Source organism: Desmodus rotundus, chromosome 2 (assembly GCF_022682495.2).
Source record: "Desmodus rotundus isolate HL8 chromosome 2, HLdesRot8A.1, whole genome shotgun sequence".
NCBI lineage: Eukaryota > Metazoa > Chordata > Mammalia > Chiroptera > Phyllostomidae > Desmodus > Desmodus rotundus.
In genome coordinates, this window is record NC_071388.1 from 148,707,637 (window position 1) to 148,729,775 (window position 22,139).

General features: G+C 39.8%; 1 protein-coding gene across 1 annotated transcript in view; it reads right to left on the reverse strand.

Moving 5' to 3' along the window:
• The window catches only part of PLA2R1 (phospholipase A2 receptor 1), a 104,188-nt gene that overhangs the window by 60,480 nt on the left and 21,569 nt on the right, over positions 1 to 22,139 (reverse strand). Inside the window, 6 exon segments of the mRNA XM_024579825.4 lie at positions 2,868 to 2,966; positions 5,237 to 5,394; positions 6,710 to 6,904; positions 10,251 to 10,394; positions 10,877 to 10,990; positions 14,680 to 14,853. Coding sequence (XP_024435593.4) covers positions 2,868 to 2,966; positions 5,237 to 5,394; positions 6,710 to 6,904; positions 10,251 to 10,394; positions 10,877 to 10,990; positions 14,680 to 14,853 — 884 coding nt within the window.

A 22,139-nucleotide genomic window follows, 5' to 3' on the forward strand; every position in this document is an offset into this window, starting at 1 on the left:
TAAATCAATTGGCTAGCCTTTTAGAGAGGAAGAGAGCAAGCTCTGGCACTCAGACAAAAATGGCAAACGTGTGGTGTGTGGCTCCTCCCTGGCAGCAATGAAGGGTGCCCTGTTCTTTAAAATCATATGGTATAGGAGCCATACATTCATTAGTCTTCTATATTTCGACTGAGTTATTTTCGTTCTTTTTCTTTCAACATGATAAAATCACATCAGTTATACCTGTTTTTGCATAGTCACCAGTTTTAAAATACACTTTATGTTGTGCCATGCCAATGCTTGCTGGAATTTGATCAGCTATAAAATGATTTCCGCTATAATCTTGGTCTTGTAGTAAATTAAATAAAACTTATTTTAGAAATCAGCTATTTTAGTTCAAAACATATTGTTAAAGGAGTTGTGGATTACAGGAGCCCTCAGCCAGCCAGCCAGGCTGTGCTCTGAAGTCACTCCATTAACACTGACCCCCAGCCTTGTCTGCGCAAGTAACCGAGAGCTCCGGCTGGAGCGCCTCCAGGGATCTCTCCAGACGGGCGGCCAGGGGGCTGAACTGCTTTTGTATTTGCAAGGACAGGTGGAGGAAGCTTGATGATTTGACCTTTCTGACCAAGTATTCTTTCTTCATTAGTAATTTTTAGATCACAGGCTTCTAAGGAAAAAAAAAATCCAAGAACTGCATAGGCTCAAAAAATTGTGGCATGGTAATAACCAGAAACACAAAGACTCTTTACTATAAGCCTTTGTACACATAATGAAAGTGGAAAGAATAATTGATTGTATCCATGAATATCCTTTGTGCATGAAGTACCATTTCATTTTAAATGAAATTATGATGACAATACTGAAATAATTGCTCATATTGTGCAATCCCCAAAAAAGTGACTCAGATGGAAAAATAAATCTTTTTCTTTGCTTTGAAATGATCAAGACTTATTTTACAAATTAATTTGTATGTGAAGACTGTTTACAGATTTACATTGAAGCAGTTGGCTAAAAGAAAGGAATCTTTTGAAACCATACTCATAGACTGATGATGCAGAAAGAGATGGGAATTTTGCAATAAAGTTAGAGAACTGGGTCTGAACTCACAATCTTTAAATGCTGGTAGTGCTGGCCAGCAAAGGGGAGCAGTGGACAAAGTCCGATAGAACATCAGTTCTGTTTCTGCTTGTAAAAAGTTGATTGCCCTTTCAATTGCCTTGAAAGACATATTGAGATAATTTTTGTCAATGTTTCTGCTTAGATAGAGATATTATTGATCAGTTATAACTAATTCAGGAATTATAATTATTAGATAAAGTGTTCAGTAAAATGTGAGCTGCAGCACATGTATTGTTCAGTGAGAGTATGAAGATTTGTTTGTTTAAATATTGATTAATAAGTAAAATGCAGCTTCTGGAGAGGTGCAGTATTGTTTAATTGAACATAAATAATAGGATTAGAAAAGACAGCAATTCAAGCAGGACTGCATAGAAACCCAGTTTGGGAAAATACTGATACTCATACAATCTAAAAATCTCCAATATTTAAATTCAATTCTTGTGTGTGTATGTGTGTGTGTGTGTGTGTAAGAGAGAGAGAGCGAGAGAGAGAGAGAAGGCATGTGTTGAAGACACTGATAGGTAGATGTTTTTGGTAACTTTACTATAGAATATTAAATGTATTTTAAGAAATTTAAAACATAATTTTTACATTGTAAGTTTAAATCTAAAGTATTTTTTATTAAAGTACTGAAAATGCTTTATTATTCAAAATACTAAAGTATTTTTATTATCCCTTTCCCAAATAATAAATATGAGGTATCCCAAAAAACAAACAAAACAAAAATGGAATTATCTTCTGGAGGACGGGCCCCATGTAGTACAGGCTTCCCCTGCTAGGTGAGTGGTCTAGGAACCCATCTGTACCAACAAACTAGCTGGCATTGTTGTGAGAGGCTGTTTGGCTTTAGTGGATTTTTTTGAAGACTCTTTCAATGTGTTTGTCCATTTCATGATGGGTGATTTATGGGCGCACCTGCCCACGCGGCACTGAGTGTTCAGCATTTTTTGACCAAAAAAGGTATGACCCCCAGGCCCCACCCTCCCTATTCACCGATCTCATTCTGAGCAACTGTTTTTTTGTTTCCCTGGATGAAAATGTCCTCAAAAGGAAACATTATGCATTGTGGAAGAGCTGAAACAAAAAACAGCAGAAGCACTAAAAGGCTCCAAAATTGACAAGTTCAAAAACTGCTTTGAGCAGTGGAAAAAATGTCTCCATGGGTGTATTGCATCAAATGGAGAGTACTTTGAAGGTGACTGAAGTTTAAACATGTAAGAATAAATACACTATTTTTTATAAATAAATTCTGGTATTTTGGGATCCCCCCTCATATATTGTGAACACACACTTCTTTCCCTTATCGTATCTAGGCAAATATTTCGGTTTAAGGAAAGTGACCAGGGAAGCAAGTGTTTGGAGGCAGAAGTTCATTTTCTGACTCAAAGGAGGGCGTTCACTGTCACCCTGACCTCCCACCGGACGACCATGGAAACCCCAGTAAGGGGGGGCATTGCATGACACTCGCTGATGGACAGATGGTATGATAGTATCATTTACATTTTTTTTAATCAAAAGAAAAGTAGTCTTAGTTTGAAGAGGATGGCGAGGAAATCCTCGCAGAGCTGTAAATCCTTCATGTGACTCTCGCTGATAATTGTTTTGTTGCAAGTAGTCCACATTCAGAAAAAATGGAGGAGGGAAGGAAGAAAGGAATAGTGGGAAGGGGAGCAAAGGCAGGAGAGAGAGGTTCACTTTAAGTGGATGAATAAATTATTGTAGTTACGAAGTCCCTGCACCTCAATCACAAACTTAATGGCACTCACCTCTTGACAGCCTGATCCAGCATCAGAAAGGACATGTCCCGCTCTCTTACAAATGTAAGAAAGTGTTTCTTCGCAATTTTTAACTTTCCAGTGTCCTTCCTGAGGGGAAAAGTATTACAAGTTCAATACATCCCATTACTGATGCTGAAAGGCAACACCAATTATTTTGTGTAAAAATATGACTAATAATAAGTGTTACAGGATGGAGTGATGTGGTAGGACCTTGCGTTGTCATTGGAAAGCGTTGATTCTCTCTCTCCTTGTGAGTGGGAGGCCCTGCTCTCTCTCTAGCATGCACACAATTGCGGGGCATGCCATTCCGGACTGGTGGGCAGGAGGGGAGCAGCAACAAGTATTTCTGATGTGTGCCAGGCTTAATGTTGAGTGACTTTCATGTATTATCTCATCGTTCCTCTGAGATACGCATCATTACTCCCACTTCAAAGACTATGTTCAATACTTTGCATTAAGTAATAAAGAGCATCCCTGCAGACCTTCCCCATGGGGTCCTCAGTTACAGGACAGTGTGAGGCTCACTGTCGTTCCTTAATAATTATTGGATGGATGGATGACTGGATAGGTAACTTCCTAGGTTCTCATATTTAAATTTAGGCTTCAACCACGCTTAGGTAACTTTTTAATTATAATAATTATATTCATATTAAGTTCTACTTCAAGGGAATGTTACTTTCATACATCTACTGTTTCAGGAGCTCCTGAGCTGACAGTCAGGGGGCCACCACGTGTCACACTTACAGCAGCATTGTCCCGACACGCCCGGTGATGTCGGTGCCTATCCTTACCCTGCTGAACATCGTGTCTCTGTCCAAATGGTGGCTCCTTCTCCGGGAGCATGTGAAGTGAAGTGTCCATGTTTGTCAAGTGAAACGTGAGAATGTCAGTGGGAAGTGAAGGTCATCGCTGTTATATCAACACTAATGAACCAACAAAGCATCAAATGTTATAGAATAAAATGTGGTGTCTTTCAGCAGAGTTAGACCCATGACGGACATTGGGAGAGGTCATTATTTGTTCTTCCTCAAATGTGACTCTGAGACACTGCTTTTTCACTAAAATTGTAACTACACATGTCTGTGACAGCCTGAAAAGATAGAACAATAAAAGACGTCACAAAAGTAAGTGCTTAGAAATGTTCCAGGTTTGGCTGGCACAATTACTTTGTCAGGCTATTTAAGGAACATGGATAAACTGCTTTTCGGAGGAACCTGATACAGTATCCTGGTGGTTTGAAAGACTGAGCACGCCCTCCAAATCCCAGTAAGTTCGGCAGATATCTGATGGGAGAGAGTAAGTCTATTCTTAACATATAACAAACCCTTCAAATGGCTTGGGATTAAGCTAATTCTATATAATCAGATGCTTTAGATAAATGAGAGGCTAAAGAATAGGGCTAAGTGTGATATTAAGGCCAGTGGGACCAATACATTCATGTGAGGAAAAGAGCAAGATTTTCCACTGATTCACAGTTTTCAGACGCTGCACACACTGTTGAAAGCCTTTTATGTTAAGAAGATAATGGAGTTTAAAAACCATCACTCTCCCGAGTAATCTCTCAACACCTCAGTTCCTCCCCTCATCTTCATCTTCGTAGACAATGGCACCACTGTCCTCCAAAATGGTGGTGGCTCAAGCTAAAAACCGACTTCTCTCCCCCTCCACTTCTCATTTAGCAACAATTCCTGTCTTCCAGAGGATCCTGGAATCGGTCTGCTTGTCTCCACATTCACTACATTAATTCAACCACCGGAGTAGCCTCCAGACTGGTTTCTCCGCCACCATTTTATCCCTCTCCAATCTGTTCTCTATGTAGCAGCCACAGTTACTTCATTTCCTTGAAGCTCCTATACTGGACCCACAAGCCTCACATTTTTGCATTCCTCCTGTCCCACCTCCTGCCACCCCCTCACCATTCACCCCTTCTCACCACACTGGTCCTCTTTTTTGTCATCAAACACAGTGAGCCTTGGCCTGCCTTTGGGCTTTTGCACTAGCTGCCTCTGGGTGGAATGTTCTTCCTACTCTTCAAGGTTTTTGTTGCTGTTGTTGTTCCTTTAAGTCCCAGCTTCAATGTCACCTCTTCAGAGAGCCTCCCCTGACTGTCTTATCTAAAGTAGCTGCCCCAACCCAAGTTTCTCACCCTCATGTCAACTATTTCCTCAGAAGTATCACCACAACTGTAATTACCCTGATTTTTCTATCGCCACATGTTTCCTGTCTAGCACGGGAGCTGGGTGAGGAGCAGGGCCTGTGCCTGGCTCGGTCCCTGCCATAGCCCGAGTCCTGGTGTCGGCGGCCCTCAGTACAAATCCAGCAAAGTGAGCACCAAACAAACAAACAAACAAACTTACAGACTGCTCTGCCGAGACACATAACTGGCTTCTATTTGGAAAAATTTGGGGTTCAAGTGTGTGCCAATTAGTAAAGGTGACCAAGGAGCCATTAGACCATTCAAAGGAAACTGGAATTTTATTGCTGCTCAAACCAATCCATGTTTCTGATGCATTTTCTGTAAGAGATAAATATAAATTACTTACAGGAATTCTATTATATGCAAAGGAGATATTATACTGGGGCTATCACCAAAATATACCACTCTGCAAGTGATTTCTTCATGTGATGAAACCTGTTTAGTCTTGGTGAAAATACCTGCTTATACCTTTCCCTCTATACAGTACTGTTCGATTGGCTTGATACAGGCTTTATTAAGAGAGGCAGAGTGGGACCAAAAGCCCATGCTAGGACGATGCTTAAAAGCAAGTCAGGTTGCTGGGACTCAGTTCCTGCTACTAGGGGGAAAGTAGATCTGAAAGGTCTGTTTTTATTTCTGCCTAGAGAGAGAATAAATAGGAAGGTCTATTGGATTGGGGAAAAGGCACACAGACAAAATAACTTTTAATGGTAGTCTAGCTTTATGATGTATTTCTTCTTCGTCTTCTTTTTTTCCCCGTTGGGAAGAAGGAGCAGAAAGTGTTCAAAGTGTGCAAATGGAAGCAATGGGCCTGCCTGAACCATAAATGCAGTCGGACTGCGCAGGCAGGGTGAAAAGACACTGCGCGGCCCAGACGGATGTCCAGGCGCCCTACTGAGACAGAGGCAGCACAGGCTTCTGTGAAGCCCGAGTGGGAAGGGTGAGGACAAATGACAGAGGCAGGTTTTGTTTTCATTCCAAACTAAAACCTAACTTGAAAACGTCATCAGAATAGAGACTAGAGAGGTTTTTTTTTTTTTTTAAATTTACTCTAAGTTAGTGATTTTAATATTCTCTGGCACAATTCTGTATTGCATATATGGCACAGGAAGAGGCATACCTGCTCTGATGAATGGAAGCTGGGTGGAGGCCCGGAAACCTGGAGCTCCCCAACATGTCTCAAGGCTGGGAAACCATCGTGCCAAGCAAACTAGCTATTTTCGCTGGCTAAAGTTATTTCAATCCAAGTATTTGTCTAAGCAATTCCCTTTATTGCTTAAATTACATGACCATAGCACATTATTGCTGTCTACTGGCCATATAACTAAATTGTAGGTTTAGGTGTTTTTTATTTTCTTTAAATTAGAAGTTTCAGAAAATGACATTTGCCCCTTTAAAAAATACATATAAAAACATGTCATATATCTGGCATATGTGAGCTTTTACAAAGCTTCTGAGTGTGTATTTTGTAAAAACCCAAAGAATTTGAAGTCCTGATATTATTTAGAAACTTCAGATACATGCGCCATAAGTAATCACTTTTTAATAGCTTAATTTCTTTTCTACTCCACTAATAAAGACGGTTACTACATTATATTTCATACCTCTTAAATCAAAGACATTTGGCACTCACCATCTCCAAGGAGGGCCACAAGGAACTCCACGTCTGCTAACGAAGCTATGTCTACCAGTGCGCTATGATTGGACTGGCAGGAACGCAAAGCTTCGCTCCAGGTCTTTCCTTCTTTGTGAAGTTTATAGCAATGACGACTGTGGGGACTCCAGCCCGGCTCACAGTGCGTAGCATAATATTTCCAAGCATCTTTTTCTTTTTAAACCAAAAACAATAACAAAAACAGTATCATTTCCCATGTTTAATAAACATAACAATTACTCTTTTATAAAACAAGATTTTATTTATTTATTTTTAAAGAGCGGAGGAGGGAGGAAGAAAGCGAGGCAGAGAAACATCAATGTGAGACAGAAACACTGATCCGTTGCCTCTCGTGTATGCCCTGACTGGGGACTAAACCTGCAACCCAGGCATGTGTCCTGACTGGGAATCGAACCAGCAACCTTTTGCTTTGTGGGATGACGCCAACCACTGAGTCACACTGGTCAGGGCCATTACTCATTACTCTTAATATAAAAATAAATATAATCACAGAATATGATTACTTTAAATTTTGAAAAATAGAAAACCTATGAAACAGTAACATATAAATGATAAGATTCCAGAGCTGAGAGGGATGCACTCTATGATCCAGATCTAGATCTAACATATAATAGATCTCAGCGCTTCATTTCCCAAATGGACTATCTAAGGCACAAAGAGGTAAGGAGACTTGGTAAAGGTCAAATAGCCACAGCTGAGAGTCAGGGCGAGATATAAAATTTACAAGTTAGAGTTCTCCATTTTGAAAATCTTTTTACACTGAAAAAGGAGTATTATGGACCACAAATTAAACGGTATTTTATGTACAGTACGTGGGGGTAGATATTTATCCTGAGGTGAAAAGAGGCTGGAACTCCGGCCACTCCCTCTACAGCAGAGGTGACAGAGCTCTCATCTTGAGGGTCAGGCAGAGTGCCTGTAGTGTCTCTGGATTCACATGAACTCTGGGTTAGATTGAAAGGGTAAGAGTGTCACGATGCTTTGTCATTGGAGGGGAAGGCAATGGTATGCATGCAAAGTTTTGGCTTTCCTCTTCCAGGAGCTTCTCCCAACCTGGTGAGAGCATTTTTACTTTATTTGATGAACCACAACTGAATGCCTCCCTTAAGCACTAATTTAGTTACAATTCCACTGCTATTTGGGAAATAAGACATTTCTTTTAAAATTGCTTCTATGAACTCTGACAGCAATTAGCATCACAGCTGAAGAATGTAGAACATTTAGATATCATTTACCCAAGTGGTTTTTAATCTTAAAATATGAGTCACAGAGCTCCTTTAAAATGGGACATTAAACTTCCTAAAGGAAAGATAAAAAGACAAAGCAGGAGCCTCTCTGACTGAAGTAAAGGCAGAGTCAAGCAAAGAACCAGGGGATCCTGGAAACACAGTTTGAAAACACTGGACTAGGTCATCAAAACAATTTGTTGAACTCGAAGCAACAGTAATTAATCCAAACAAACTTAGCTTAACTATGCTCATTTCTGGTCTCTGACCTCAGTTAGTGAGTCAGAGGAGTAAATAAAACAGAAGAAAAGAAGGGCTGTAGGAGGGAGTGTAAGAGGGCATAATAAAAAAACCAGACACTTCTCCAAGGAGGACATACAGAGGGCCCAGAGACATATGAAAGGATGCTCAGCATCACTAGCCATCAGAGAGATGCAAATTGAAACCACAATGAGATACCACTTCACACCAGTCCGAATGGCCATCATAACCAAATCAACAAACCAGTGTTGGAGAGGATGTGGAGAAAAGGGAACCCTAGTACACTGTTGGTGGGAATGCAGACTGGTGCAGCCACTGTGGAAACAATATGGAATTTCTTCAAGAAACTAAAAATGGAATTGCCTTCTGACCCAGCGATTCCACTGCTGGGATTATACCCTAAGAATCCTGAAACACTAATTCAAAAGAATCTATGCACCCCAGTGTTCATAGCAGCACAATTTACAATAGCCAAGTGGTAGAAGCAACCTAAGTGCCCATCAGTGAATGAGTGGATCAATAAACTGTGGCACATTTACACAATGTGGCACATTTACACATTTACATCCACAATGGAATACTATGCAGCTGAGAGAAAGAACTACCCTTTGAGACAGCATGGATGGAACTGCAGAGCATTATGCTAAATGAAGTAAGCCAGGCGGTGAGGGACAAATACCATATGAATTCACTTACAAGTGGAACCTAATCATCAAAACAAACAAGCAAGCAAAATATAACCAGAGACATTGAAATAAAGAACAATCTGACGGTAACCAGAAGGGAGCGGGAAGGGAAATAATGTGGGAAAGAAGAGAAAGGGTTGTAAATGAACATGTATAAAGGACCCATGGACAAAGCCAAAGGGGGGTAGGATTGAGGGTGGGAGGTGGGGGTGAGTAGGGTGGGGGAAAGCGGTGGTGGGAAAACGGAGACAACTGTATTCAAACATCAATAAAAAAAAGAAAAAGAATGAAGAAGGAAGAAATGGAGAAAGGGAAATGACAGGAAGAGAGGGAGGGTAAGAGCAAGTACAGCAGCAGCAATTTCAGCATGTTATTGAAATAACAAAAAAATCTGTATATAGAAAAATAGCATGATGCTTCCTCTAACCCTGTTCCCATATTCTATAATATAGTACCTTTTAGCTACTTAAAGGAAAATAAAAAGTTAAAGCTCAGTTATAAGAAATAATATTTTTAAATAATAATTCAGCTTTATTATTTTAAATCTAGAGTTGTGTCTGATTATGCTGATAATTATTCTTTTAATATTATGTTTTAGCTCTACTTTTAAGTGCATTAATTCATTAAATTAAGTACATTAATTTAAGTTAAGACATTAATTCTCACAGAAACTAAAAATAAGTAATAGATCTTAAGAACCGAAATAATTGGGCTTCCAGGTACTGATTCTACTTAGGTAGTATTTACGTTACACCTAAAAGTTTTGCATGTTATTTCAGGAGGAGGATGTGTTTCTACTAGAGATATGGTGTGTGACAGGAAATCAATGAGGTAAAGAATTTTGTACAACTGTTTCCTAATTTACTTTTTTTGGTATTCTTTTCCCATTACCACTCAGTCCCCTTAGACCCCCCTACCTCCTGCAATCACCACACTGTTGTCCACAAGTCCTTTTTCCTTTTTACATTTAATTTCTAGGGCAACTATCAGTACAACTCAAAACTAAAATAGAAAAGGAAGCATATTTTGTTTTTCTAGTGCAGAATGACTACAAATGCAAATTCTTTATAAAGAGAGAAAGAAAATATGTTCATGTGCTTAGGTTACTTTGCTTTAGTTTTTAGTAAAAACCTAAATGCATTTGTTAAGTTCATGGTGACTTTTAGATCTCAGGTATTATCTTGTTACACGTTTTTATTCCTATAAGTACAAAGCTAGCCTTAGCTCAATGTAAATTATGAGTTATTAGCAAAAACAGAGGACTTTGAATATATTGAAAGGACAAGTAAGCAACTCATGAGAACGACTTAAAATGCAAACACTTACCAACTGCTTCGTGCCCAGTGCGGTTCAGGTACTTTTTACATACATAAGGTAAGGTGGCCTCACAGTCCCGACTTCTCCAGGCATTGGCCATGGACGAATGAAATGTTCCACAGTGATATTCAACAAATGGGTCGAAATTTATTTCTGAAATACAGTGTGAGTGTTTGATGTTAGAAGCAAAAGCAGTTAAATATATATTGAAAGGTTGTTTTAGCATCAAGGAAACAACCTGCTCTTTAGCATATATGGTAAATCCTTTAAGATGTTTTATTACACTTATGATTTTGCAGTTGAGCCCAGGTATGACAAGAAAATGACTTCCCAAACTAGGCAACCGTTGATTTTATTGTTTTAAAGTAGAGAAATATTTTGCTCTTTGTGGCTATTTTTAAAACAGCTGACTAGAATCTTGGCTCTGAGCCACATCCTCCTGCAACCTTGGCTAAATACATAGCTTACCTTCTTGGCCTCTGTTTTCTTCTCTGGAAAAGCGTTACAGAAATTAAGTCAGGCTTAAAATTTTTTGTAAGCCACTTAGGAATATGCCTTGTAAGTGTGTGGATAAACTGCTGTTCCAGCTGAGGGAAGATGCCGCCCGTTGAAGGTAAATCAAATGCTGGGGGTACCTGGGTTCCAGTTCAGATAGTTGAGCGGTGTTCTGTCAGACCACTGCCAGCCCGCATGCTCGTCCAGCTGATTCAGACCCATCCACACTTCCACTGCTTCCCTGCTCAAGTGCTCTGAAATGAACGGAAATACAGAGTTGCAAAAACAAAATTAATATTATACTTCTTCCATGTTTTTCTATTTCTGGAGCACAGAGTCATAAATTAACTCCAGTCAAAGACAGAAAAGGGTTTAAGTGCTACTAACCCCACCCCGGTGCTTCAGAGTAAAAAGCCAGCCTCTCCTCATCTTGAGAAGCACAGCAGCCGCCTGCAGGCTCACTGGTGGCAGCTCTTAGTGTTATCTAAGCATCCACAAGTGCTGCCTCTTGATGGTTGTCAATCCATCCAAGGGTGCACGGCTACAAATCTGAGACCACCTGGTTTGTGTGCCCTTAAGTGTTCTAGAGGCTGAGGGGGAAGTGTCCAGGGACGTTCCAGGGAAGTCTTTCTTTTCTTGCTGCTTGTGACTGGTGACTTCCACTTGGAGACTCAGGCCTCCAGCTGTGGAGTCTGGATCCAAGTGACCAGAGGACAGAGAGGGATGCACAGCAGGTTGGACCATAAGGGCCATACACAATGCAAATGAGTCTTCAACTGTTTTTCTGTCAGGCTGGCTCTGTGGCTCCTACACCTAAGCGCTGCACCACAGCTCCTCATGGTTTCATTCAATGCCATTTGGGTTATAAATGCTATGTATAAACATGGGCATTGACATGCTTGTGCAGGAAAATATGGTTATCAAAACTGTAGAATGAAGAAAAATCTTTCTTGGCTTTTTACTTTTCATGCACCTGAATTTAAGAAATTATCCTAGAATAAATATGTACTACTTATATGATTAAATTTGGGGGGGAAAAAAGACTGTCAGAAACTTTTAGTGAAATTGACTAATTTTGCAACACTTGCAAATATTGCCATTTAGTCTGTTTGTTTAGGTAACATTGGTTAATACAGTATATACATTTTAGGTGTACAACCTAATAATTTGATATCTCTCTATGTTATTGCAACAAGTCTAGTTTCCATTCATCATCATATATTTGACCCTTTTTACTCATTTAATCTTTTCATCTATAAAGGAGAGCATTTTTCAAAAAGTACAATTAAAAAAGTACAGGAAAAAAGAGGAGAGCTTTGTTCTCCCATGATTCCTCTGCTTTGGAACCGGATTTATTTTGCACCAGATGCCGGGGCCCTGCCTGACACAGAGACCCTGACAGACAAGAGTTATAAATAGGGGGACTGTACGTCCCAGTTTGCCTGGACAACTCATGGTTTATGTTGGTAGTTCCAGAGTAATTATGAATTGCAGCTGCTTTTACTCTCAAAAGAGTCTCAGTTTGGATGTCCACTGTGTGGTCACCCAGGTTATAGAGGTCAACGTATTCACCAACAAGGATGCAGCCTTCTCTGTGACTGCATATTTCAATACAATAGTGAACAGCTGGAAGAATCTAACTAAATAAGGGAAGAGAAAAATGTTCTTTATAATTCCGAGAGCCCAGGAGACACTGAACACAAACAGCATAACATTCATGGGCCCTACCCTTCCAAATCCCTGAATCATTAACATAGAGTCTCTCCCTAATGTCGATTAGGTTAGTGCTTTCAACGGCCTTGATTAGATCCCACCCTAATGAGAGGAGGCGGGCGGGAAGATGGACTCACAAGACAGAGGCATTTTCACATTTCACATGGAGGTAGGTACCAAGCGATATTTTCAAATCTACCAAAATATTTAAATATTTCTTATTCTTACCTTAGAATTATTTTGAATACCCTCTGTGTAATTGTTTTAACAATATACATTAAAAAAATCATTGTGCAATTTATAATCTGTGTTTAAAGTTACCCAAACAGTCTGTTTTACTTTTAAAATTAAATTGGCTCATAATTCTATAGTAACAAACTCAAACCTAAATTCTTTTGGATATTTCTTGGCATTTGTGACAGCTTGGATAATTCCTTATACCACAGTAAATGTTCATGAGTGATTAGCAAGCAGCAGTAGCCTATTGTCATCAAAAAATACCTTGATCAGAATGGGCTTCCCTGTTTATGAACAGACTTCTGTTTTCTTAAACAATCCCCAAAGTCTAATTACAGAATTGTGGTATTTAAATTAAAAACTGTGCTATTTTCTAATTGTTATTTAAGTTTTATGAGTAAATCCGAACCCTCTTATTAGAAATCCTGGAGTCAAGACAGATGAGGGTTGTTGTTCATATGCGGTGTGCAAAATTTTCTATGGAAATCATTACTGGCTAACAATGACTTTGGAAATGAGTGTTTTTCTGAAATATGACTCCAATCAGTTTTGATGATAATTTTCCACTTTTGCATGTCTGTGGGGAAAGGAGCAGGCACGCACTGTTTATGCATTTGTTAAATCTTTCTTGCAGACATTAATGATTTTCAAAAGCGTTAAAGTGTGCTTCTGCTTCTACCCAGTGAATCTGCTTCTACAAACTTATGGGAAAATTAATTGGAATCTATCACAAAGTTGTGTGCAGGGATGGCTTATGATGGCAACAAATAAAAACACAATAAATGATCACATCTATCTATCTATCCCTGTCTATGTATATCTATACTATAGACATGGACAGATATTCATTATGTAAAGATAAATAAGTGTGTTACCAAATTGTGTGTGTGGTTGTTAAATGGTAACACATATTGAATGTTTGTTGTGTGCACCAGGACTTTTCTAAGGCTTCACATGCATAACACGTAATCCACACTGCCAAGGGGTAGGCATTATTATTATTTCCGTTTGATAGAGGAAGGTAGTTGGGGCACAGAGTGGTCACTTGCTTGAGTAGCTTTGCTCGTAAGTGGTAGAGATGGGATTCAAACCCAGGCACGTGACTCTCGGGTCCCGGCTCCTAACCACTGTGAAATAGCTGCGTCCTATGTTTATTCAGTACCATTTGTCAGAGATACTGTGCATACATGCATGCATTTGTGTTTTAGTTAAAAAACATGTTTCTATCCCGCTTGTGGAATTATGGGATACTTATTTTTCTTTCTGTACACATGAAATTTTTAAATTATTCTAGAATAAACATGTACTACATATGCAATAAAATTTGAAAAGAGTGTCAGAAACTTTTAATGAAAGTGACTAATTTTGTGACACTTCTAAATGTTTCCAAAGATGTTAAAAAGCTGTGTGTATACATATACAAATACATTTAATCTTTAAAGGAGAAGTAAGAGGAGAGTTTAGGTGAGAGGTGAAACACAAGCCCCGGCTCATCATCACAGTTCTTTTGACATCTTATATTATTCTCTTATAGTATTAGTTACCATGTGTGTGCTTTTGCTTTTCTAACTAAATTTTTAGTTCTTTGGAATCCACCACAAGGCCTACTACATACTTGCACACGGTGAGTAAGAGGAAAGACTTTAATTGACAAATGACTTTATTAATTCTTAATGGGGACTGAATGGCTAAGATCTCTAGCAGACTTTGAAACTTAGGTTGTTGTGTGTTCCAGGAACTTGCTTGAGCTGCAAACTCTGGGTCCCTTGAGGGGGCCTCAGCTGCTCTTCTCCAAGGAGGAGAAGATAAGGAACGCCGAGTGCCAAACTGAACGGCCTGGGGTTCAAATCAAAATTCTGGGTGTAAGTTTGGATAGTACTAATAAAAGAAAAATATTTTTCAAGGAACTTTTTTTTCAGAACATAACCTTTGCATGCATGGATGTAATGGTTAAATCATTTAATTGTATCAATATCAATGTCCCCGTACTTACTCCTTATGACATTTTCTTCAGTCTCATCTGCAATACTTAGTAAAGCACCTCCTTGCATCTGGCACGATGAATGTGCCTCGCTCCAGGAGAGCGAAGAAAGCAGGTTGAACTGGTAGCAAATGTGTGAATTGAGGTCCTTCTCCCAGACAGCATCACAACCCACCTCTGCAGATGCTGGAAACAAAATCCATCAAAACATTAACTATAATCTTATTTTATCAAACAGCAATATACTTCTGAGAGGAATTTGAAAGGAATGATTCCAAATTGGAACCTCTCAAACCTCAGTGCCTTACTGATTCTTGATTAGGTCTCTGTGATGAAATCTGCCTTGTTATCCCACTGGTAAACGCTTTTAAGATTGAAAGGAAATTCTAGAAATTATTGATAAAGAAGTTCAAGTCCTTTCTGGGAAAATAATAGAAACCATTTTTAAGAGAAGGGAATAGAAGTGAAGTACTTGTGAAAATGACATCTGAGTTCTTTAAAAAGCAGTCATTTAGAACTTTATACCAAAAGCTGTATGAATTTAAAGGTTTATCTGAGGTAGATGCAATGGTTGTTTCTAAGCACCCACCCCCCAAATACCAAAATGTTAGGGAGAAATAAAAAGGATAGAGTTAAGATATGAGTCTACGGTGAACACAGTTTTCAATAAAAATTGAGAACAGGAAAACCGACAGTTTTAAAAAGTTGTTTCAGCCAAAAGGAAGAGAAGAAAAATCTGTTGTAAAACATTGACCAATGATTGCAGAGTATGCTTAAAAGTAAATTTAATAAAGAATGAAATATGGATCCAAAATCTGAAGTTCATTGAAAATGAAGACCTAATCTGAATGCTTGTGTTAAAAGTTTAAGTCAAAACCCAAGGTGAATGAAGCAGTTACAATAATTACCTGAAACCAAACTCAGCCAGAGAATTTCACTGTGACCCACGCTACAGCATGAGTGCAAGTGACGGACGGTGATCTGCTAAAATCTAGAGCAGCCTTTCCCCAGTGACCCACAGAATAGTAACTTCTAGGGCTCCCCAGCAAAATCCGGGACACAATGCCTGTGTAGCCTCCTCTGAGAAATTCATAACGTGCTTTAGCGTCTTAAAAGCTCTGAGTTCTGTGGTAAAGAAACAGCTTAATTTTAATTTAGTGTACTTCAAACTTATTTGACAATAAATTCTTTGTTTTCTTTTCCCATAATAGTTCAATGGCTTTGCGAAGGTGGAATGTTTGTTTTCATGTCTGTTTGCAGCGTATAAGCTGAGTTAGTTAACCAGACAATATTAAGCCACATAGAAATCCAAGGTTGTCTGTGGAGTTTCCTGACTGATACATGTATTTATGGAAGGATATGAAATTGTTAAAGGGTAGAAAACAAGGCTCTCACCAATAAAACTGATGAAAAGGAAGAGCAAGGAAGGAAAATTTCAGGCATCATTTCAAACATGAACCCACATTTCATACTTTGCCCTGGTGGCTGAAATTTCCTGACCGAACTTGAATCCTTAGAGACTATCTCCAGTTAAAATGCTAGGCCCTCCCGAAGATGGACAACACACTCAGTATTATCAGACAGGAGTTCATCCCGTGTGACCGCTGAGTCATGAGGGAGGAGCAGGGGATGTTTACAATTAAAGTGTGCATAAGAATCATTTAGCCAGCCTGCAAAAAAAAGTGCAGATTCCATATTTTGAGTCTCAGAGATTCTGAATCAGGAGGACTGGAGTGGGATTCAGGAACCTGCATTAAACACGCGCCTGATTTTCAGGCAGATGGTCCATGAAGCAAACCCTGGGAAACATGAGCTTAAAAGAAAAAAGTCAAAGCCCTTCCCAGGAGGAGAGGTCTGAGCAGCAAGAACAATCTAGCAATAATCTGGGGGGGAGTGGGGAGGGGACAGTGGGGAGAGGGGATTACAGGAACTATTATAAAGGACACAGGGACAAAATCAAGGGGGAGGGTGGAGGCAGGGGAGGGAGGTGGGTTTGGCTGGGGTGGGGTGGAGGGACGGGGGGGAAAAGGCATATAACTGTAATTGAATAACAATAAAAATTTTTTAAAAAAGAAGGCCAGTAAGGTGTGAGAAGGGAAGTTTAGGGAGGGGAGGTCAGCAGGGGTGATCTGGGACTAGGATGGAGGCAGGAATGCCTGCCTGTCATGTCCTGTCCTGGGGAAGGATTTGACCATGAGTCCTAATTACAAGCCTCTAGGACACAGCCCTGTAATGATAAGAAAAGGTCTGGCTGGAAGACACTTCAAAAGATGTTGTTCCTATTTTTGCCCAGAGTTGGTCCTGTCCTTTCAAAGGACATGGAGGGAGCTACGCAGACACAACCTTTTCCAGTAGCTTGGTTGAATTCTATACCTTAAAAAGTTAAGTGAGAGGCTTGCTGGTGATTCTATCTGTACTGCAAATTACAAAGCCCAGTTTTCTTCAGTTTCCCTTGGTTTTGGATTGTCTGTGCCAATTCTTCAGGTTAATTGAAAGAAAACTTCCAATCAAATGTTTTCAACAGGTGCCCATATTCTAACAAGTTCATTTTGTCATTGAAATTTGGTTTTAACTAAAATATAAGAATTTGTACTTCTGCGCAGGCAGACGCCAGTCTTCCCTCTGTTTCTCTGGAGGGCTGTGTTTCAGTAACTCCATGAATCCTACTGGAGGGCTGGATGCGGATGATTTACACATGTGGTATGTCTCAACCTGAATGCTTGGCTTTCTCTTCCAAATCTGTCTCTGCAATGACCAGTTATGCATATCAGAAACCTGGGGTCTTAATTAACACCCCACTCTCTCCTTTGTCCTCTAAGTCTATCCTTACCAGTGGGGAGTTCAACTCCTGGTTATAAACCTCTATGTAATTTTTTAAGCCTGACCATGAGCAATTACACAGGCTTTATCTTGCTGGCCTCAGGTGGAAAGCTGCCCTTGCTACACTGGACTCCGCTGTACAGAGCCAAGTGTACGAACATCAATCAGATAATTCCAAAGGTTGCTATCCTAAAAATATCTCACACTAACTATGCATGACTCTCCCGCTATGTGTGACATGCAGCCAGAAGGGACCTAGCATGGCCCAGAATTGCCTGGAAACAAACCCAGAGAGATCCTCATAAACCACCCTTGTTCCTGAGGATCTATAGTGACAGATGTTTTATCTCATCCTTCACTGCTAGCGCGTTTGTGTATGTGTTTGTTAATGCTAAATTGAAATTTTGCTCACTTACAATCAACTGTCTTAAAAAGGCAGCATCATTTTACGTCAAGATACTAACAAAATATCCCGTGTAAGGAAGATGAGATGCAGAAATATAAATCTTTATTTTATTCCACTTACTCCTGTCTGTCTTATCCACTATTGACTTCATGGAAAGAGCTATCAGCTCACTCAAATTTCAGTCTCTGACACATCATTTTGAGTTATGTTGGCCAGAAATACTGTGTAAAAAGCCAAACTCTACACAGGAACAAAAAAAAAAAAAAAGAAAAAGAAAAAGAAAAGAAAAGAAAAACAAGAAAGGGAGATAACTGGTACTGTAATTAGCACTACACAAATCAACATGCTCTCTGCTGGTGGGGTGAAGGCCAGGAGAGCTGGAGTCTGGCGGGGTGTGAAGCAGAGGACGCCTTTGAGCTGTAGGAAGCTGAACAAATAGATACTCTTGAGAGTGAGAGGCCAGAGCACCAGTGAACCCAGGCTTCCACCTGGGAGACCACAACTGGCTAAAATTGACAATGGATGCTGACGGTGCTCTTGGCAGAACCTCAAGGAGAATATTGTAGTTTAAAACAATGTCCCTAGTATTAGGGTCATGGGAAATATATGTTAATCTTTTTGGTATTGATTTATTTATTTTTAATAAGAACATTTATTAGAGACAGAAATGGAAAGACAAGACGATGCAAATAATGACATCTAATTCAAGAATCCAAGGAGTGTAGGGATTACATGCACATATACCAACATACATGCATTCAGATTCAGACAGAGGAGGCTGATGACCTGACAGTATTTTCAATAAAGAAATACTTCATGCTGGCTGGTGAGCTGCTGTCCTGAGCTCCCTGAGTGCCCTTTGTTGCCCTAGCCTCTTTTCTCTCTTTCCCCTACACCTCTTCCCATTCCAGCAGTAAGGGTTTAATACCAGCAGTAGAAGTCTTAGACACCTAACTCCGACATTAAGGTCTCCACTTGGACTGGAGACATAATAGTCCATGCCATATTGTTGTTTAATGTCTTAATACCAGCCCTGTATATTGACGTATTTTGCACAGAATTACCTCTATATTATGAATTGTCTGATGAAGAATTAACTGCAGCTGGATTACCTTGGGCAATTGTCAAAAATGCAGATGCATGGTCCCCCACACTGGACCCACTGCATCTATGGGTGGGGAGGGCAGGGGATTCTAGAGCATCCTATCAAATGCTGTCTATATTTTCTGGCACAGAGCAAATCTGTCTGTCCCATATTCCAACTAGCTGCCAAGTTCTTTGAAGGAAGGGTCTCAAGTCCTAACACTCTTGGTATTCACCACTATGCCTACTTAGCTTGGTGCTGTTAACAGACAATAAAGAGGAAGGATCATTGATTTAGAAGTGTATGCTGAAAAAATAAGTTAGGTTTGATGATGATGATGATGATGATGTGTACTTATCATTTGTCAGGTACTATGATAAGTCCCTTAGAGGCATTGTGTAATTGGTTCCTCTCAATAAACCTAATAGTACTGTTATAATCTCCATTTTATGGCAGGAAACTGAGACTAAAGATCTCATCATTGGAAGGAAAAACTCCAATATTAGTCTGTCTGATTTCAAAGCCTATACACTTTCTTGTTTACTAAACTATACTGGGCTCTTAGATTAGAAAACAACTCTATAGATAACTTATCAGTCAAGTTCTTTGGAGTTAATATTTTCAATTTGCTTTTGCTTCAAATTTATTTGCTGTATTTTATTATGTACATGGAGGGAAGGTAGGAATAAAAGATGAGGAGATTGTAAAAGCTGTACTCTCTGACTTACAGGAACCAAGATGAAGAAAACTGAATACAGACAAAAAAAAAGTATATATAAATATTCCCCCAAATACTTAGGAACCAGTGTAAACATTTTATATAAATAAAATAAAGTAGTAAAGTACTAACTGAAAAAAGTTAGGGTTGCCTGGCCAAGATGGAGGCGTAGGTAGAAACACTTTGCTTCCTCCCACAACCAAAAGAAGAATAACTGATCTGAAAACAAAGAACAACAGAACTGCCAGAAAATCAAACTGCATGGAAGTCAACAACCAAAGAGTTAAAGAAAAAATCTTCATCCTGACTGGTAGAAGGGCGGAGACTGGAAGCCAGGGCAGAGAGGATGCTCTGCAAGGGGGTGGCTGGCGGACAGGATTTCCCACATTCATGAGCAGGTAAGCCAGGAGAACAACGGGGGGCGAGACAAAGTGTGCAACCCAGGGCTCCAGCACAGGGCAATAAAGCCTCAGAAACTCTGGCTGTAGAGACCTGCGGGGGTTGCGGCAGTGGGAGAAACCTCTCAGTCTCACAGGAGAGTCCATTGGAGAGGACCACGGGATCCTAAAACGTACGCAAACACACCCACCTGGGGATCAGCACCCAAAAGGGCACAATCCACTTGTGGGAAATGAGGAAAGTGACAGAAAGTGGGGCGAGAGGCAGGCAAGTGAGCAAGTGGCATTATTCCCTCTCGGACCCCTCCTCCACATACAGTGACACAACGCAGCAAAGTGGGTTACCACACTCTGACGAACACCTAAGGCTCCACCCCTTACAATGTGACAGGTGCACTGAGACAAAGAAATGTGGTCCAAATGAAGGAACAGATTAAAACTCCAGAAAAAGAACTAAGTGATGAGGAGATATACAACCTATCAGATGCAGAATTCAAAACACTGGTAATCAGGATGCTCACAGAAATGACTGAGTTTGGTCACAAAATGAAGGAAGAAGTGAAGGCTATACACAGTGAAATAAAGAAAAATATGCAGGGGACCAAGAGTGAGGGGATGGAAACCAGGACTCAAATCAATGATCTGGAACAAAAGGAAGAAATAATCATCCAACCAGAACAGAACGAAGAAACAGGAATTCAAAAACATGAGAAGAGGATGAGGAACCTCTGGGACAACTTTAAATGCTCCGACATTCAAATCATACAGGTGCCAGAAGGAGAAGAGAAAGAGCAAGAAATTGAAAACTTATTTGAACAAATAAAGAAAGAAAAATTCCCCAATCTGGAGAAGGAACTAGACATGCAAGTCCAGGATGTTCATAGAGTCCCACAGAAGTTCGATCCAAGAAGAAACACACCAAGACACATCATCACTAAGTTAGCCAAGATTAAAGGCAAGGAGAGAATCTTAAAAGCAGCAAGAGGAAAGGAGACAGTTACCTACAAAGGAGTGCCCTTAAGACTGTCAGATGATTTCTCAAAAGAAACCTTACAGGCAAGAAGGGGCTAGAAAGAAGTATTTGAAGTCATGAAAGGCAATGACCTACACTCAAGATTACTCCATCCAGCAAAGCTATCATTTAGAATGGAAGGGCAGATAAAGTGCTTTCCAGATAAGGTCAAGCTAAAGGAGTTCATTGTTACAACCTTATTATACGAAATGTTAAAGGACTTATCTAAGAAAAAGAAGATCCAAAACTTTGAACAGTAAAATGACAACAAACTCACAACTATTAACAACTGAGCCTACAAAAAACAAAAACAAAACTAAGCAAACAAGTAGAACAGGAACAGAATGACAGAAATGGAGATCACATGGAGGGTTATCAGTGAGGAGGGGGGAGAATGGGGAAAAAAGATACAGGGAATAAGAAGCATAAAAGGTAGGTAGAAAATAGATAGGGAGAGGTTAAGAATAGTATAGGAAATGGACAAGCCAAAGAACTTACATGTACAACCCATAGACATGAAATAAGCGGGGGTGGGGGTGGGGTGGGGGCGATGCTGGAGGGTGAGAGGGTGCAGGGAGGAGGAGGATAAAGGGGAGGAAAATACTGGGACAATTGTAATAGCATAATCAATAAAATATACTTAAAGAAGAAAAAAAGTTAGAATATGCAGCTGTCATTAACTTGAAAGTCAAGTTAAGAAGAGGAAAAGATTTTGAGGTTATACCTAGAAACTGAGTAATAAGAAAAGGGAATTGAGATGAGAACTCGTTAAGAAGTAATGAGGGCAACTGCCATTTTAGAAAAATCGTCAGGCGGCTACTGATACTTGGACTTGACAATGGCATGAGAAGCAAGCAGTCTGGACTTGGACAAATTAAGGAAGCTCGCAAGAGAAAGTGGATTGAAAGGATAACTGAGCTTCATATGCATGCGGTTCTGTTTTTAAGTATTTTGGTGGAAGCTGGGGTTAATGAGATCACAGAGTATTAAAATTTGATTCCATATAAAGCATCGTTATATACTAAGCCAGATGA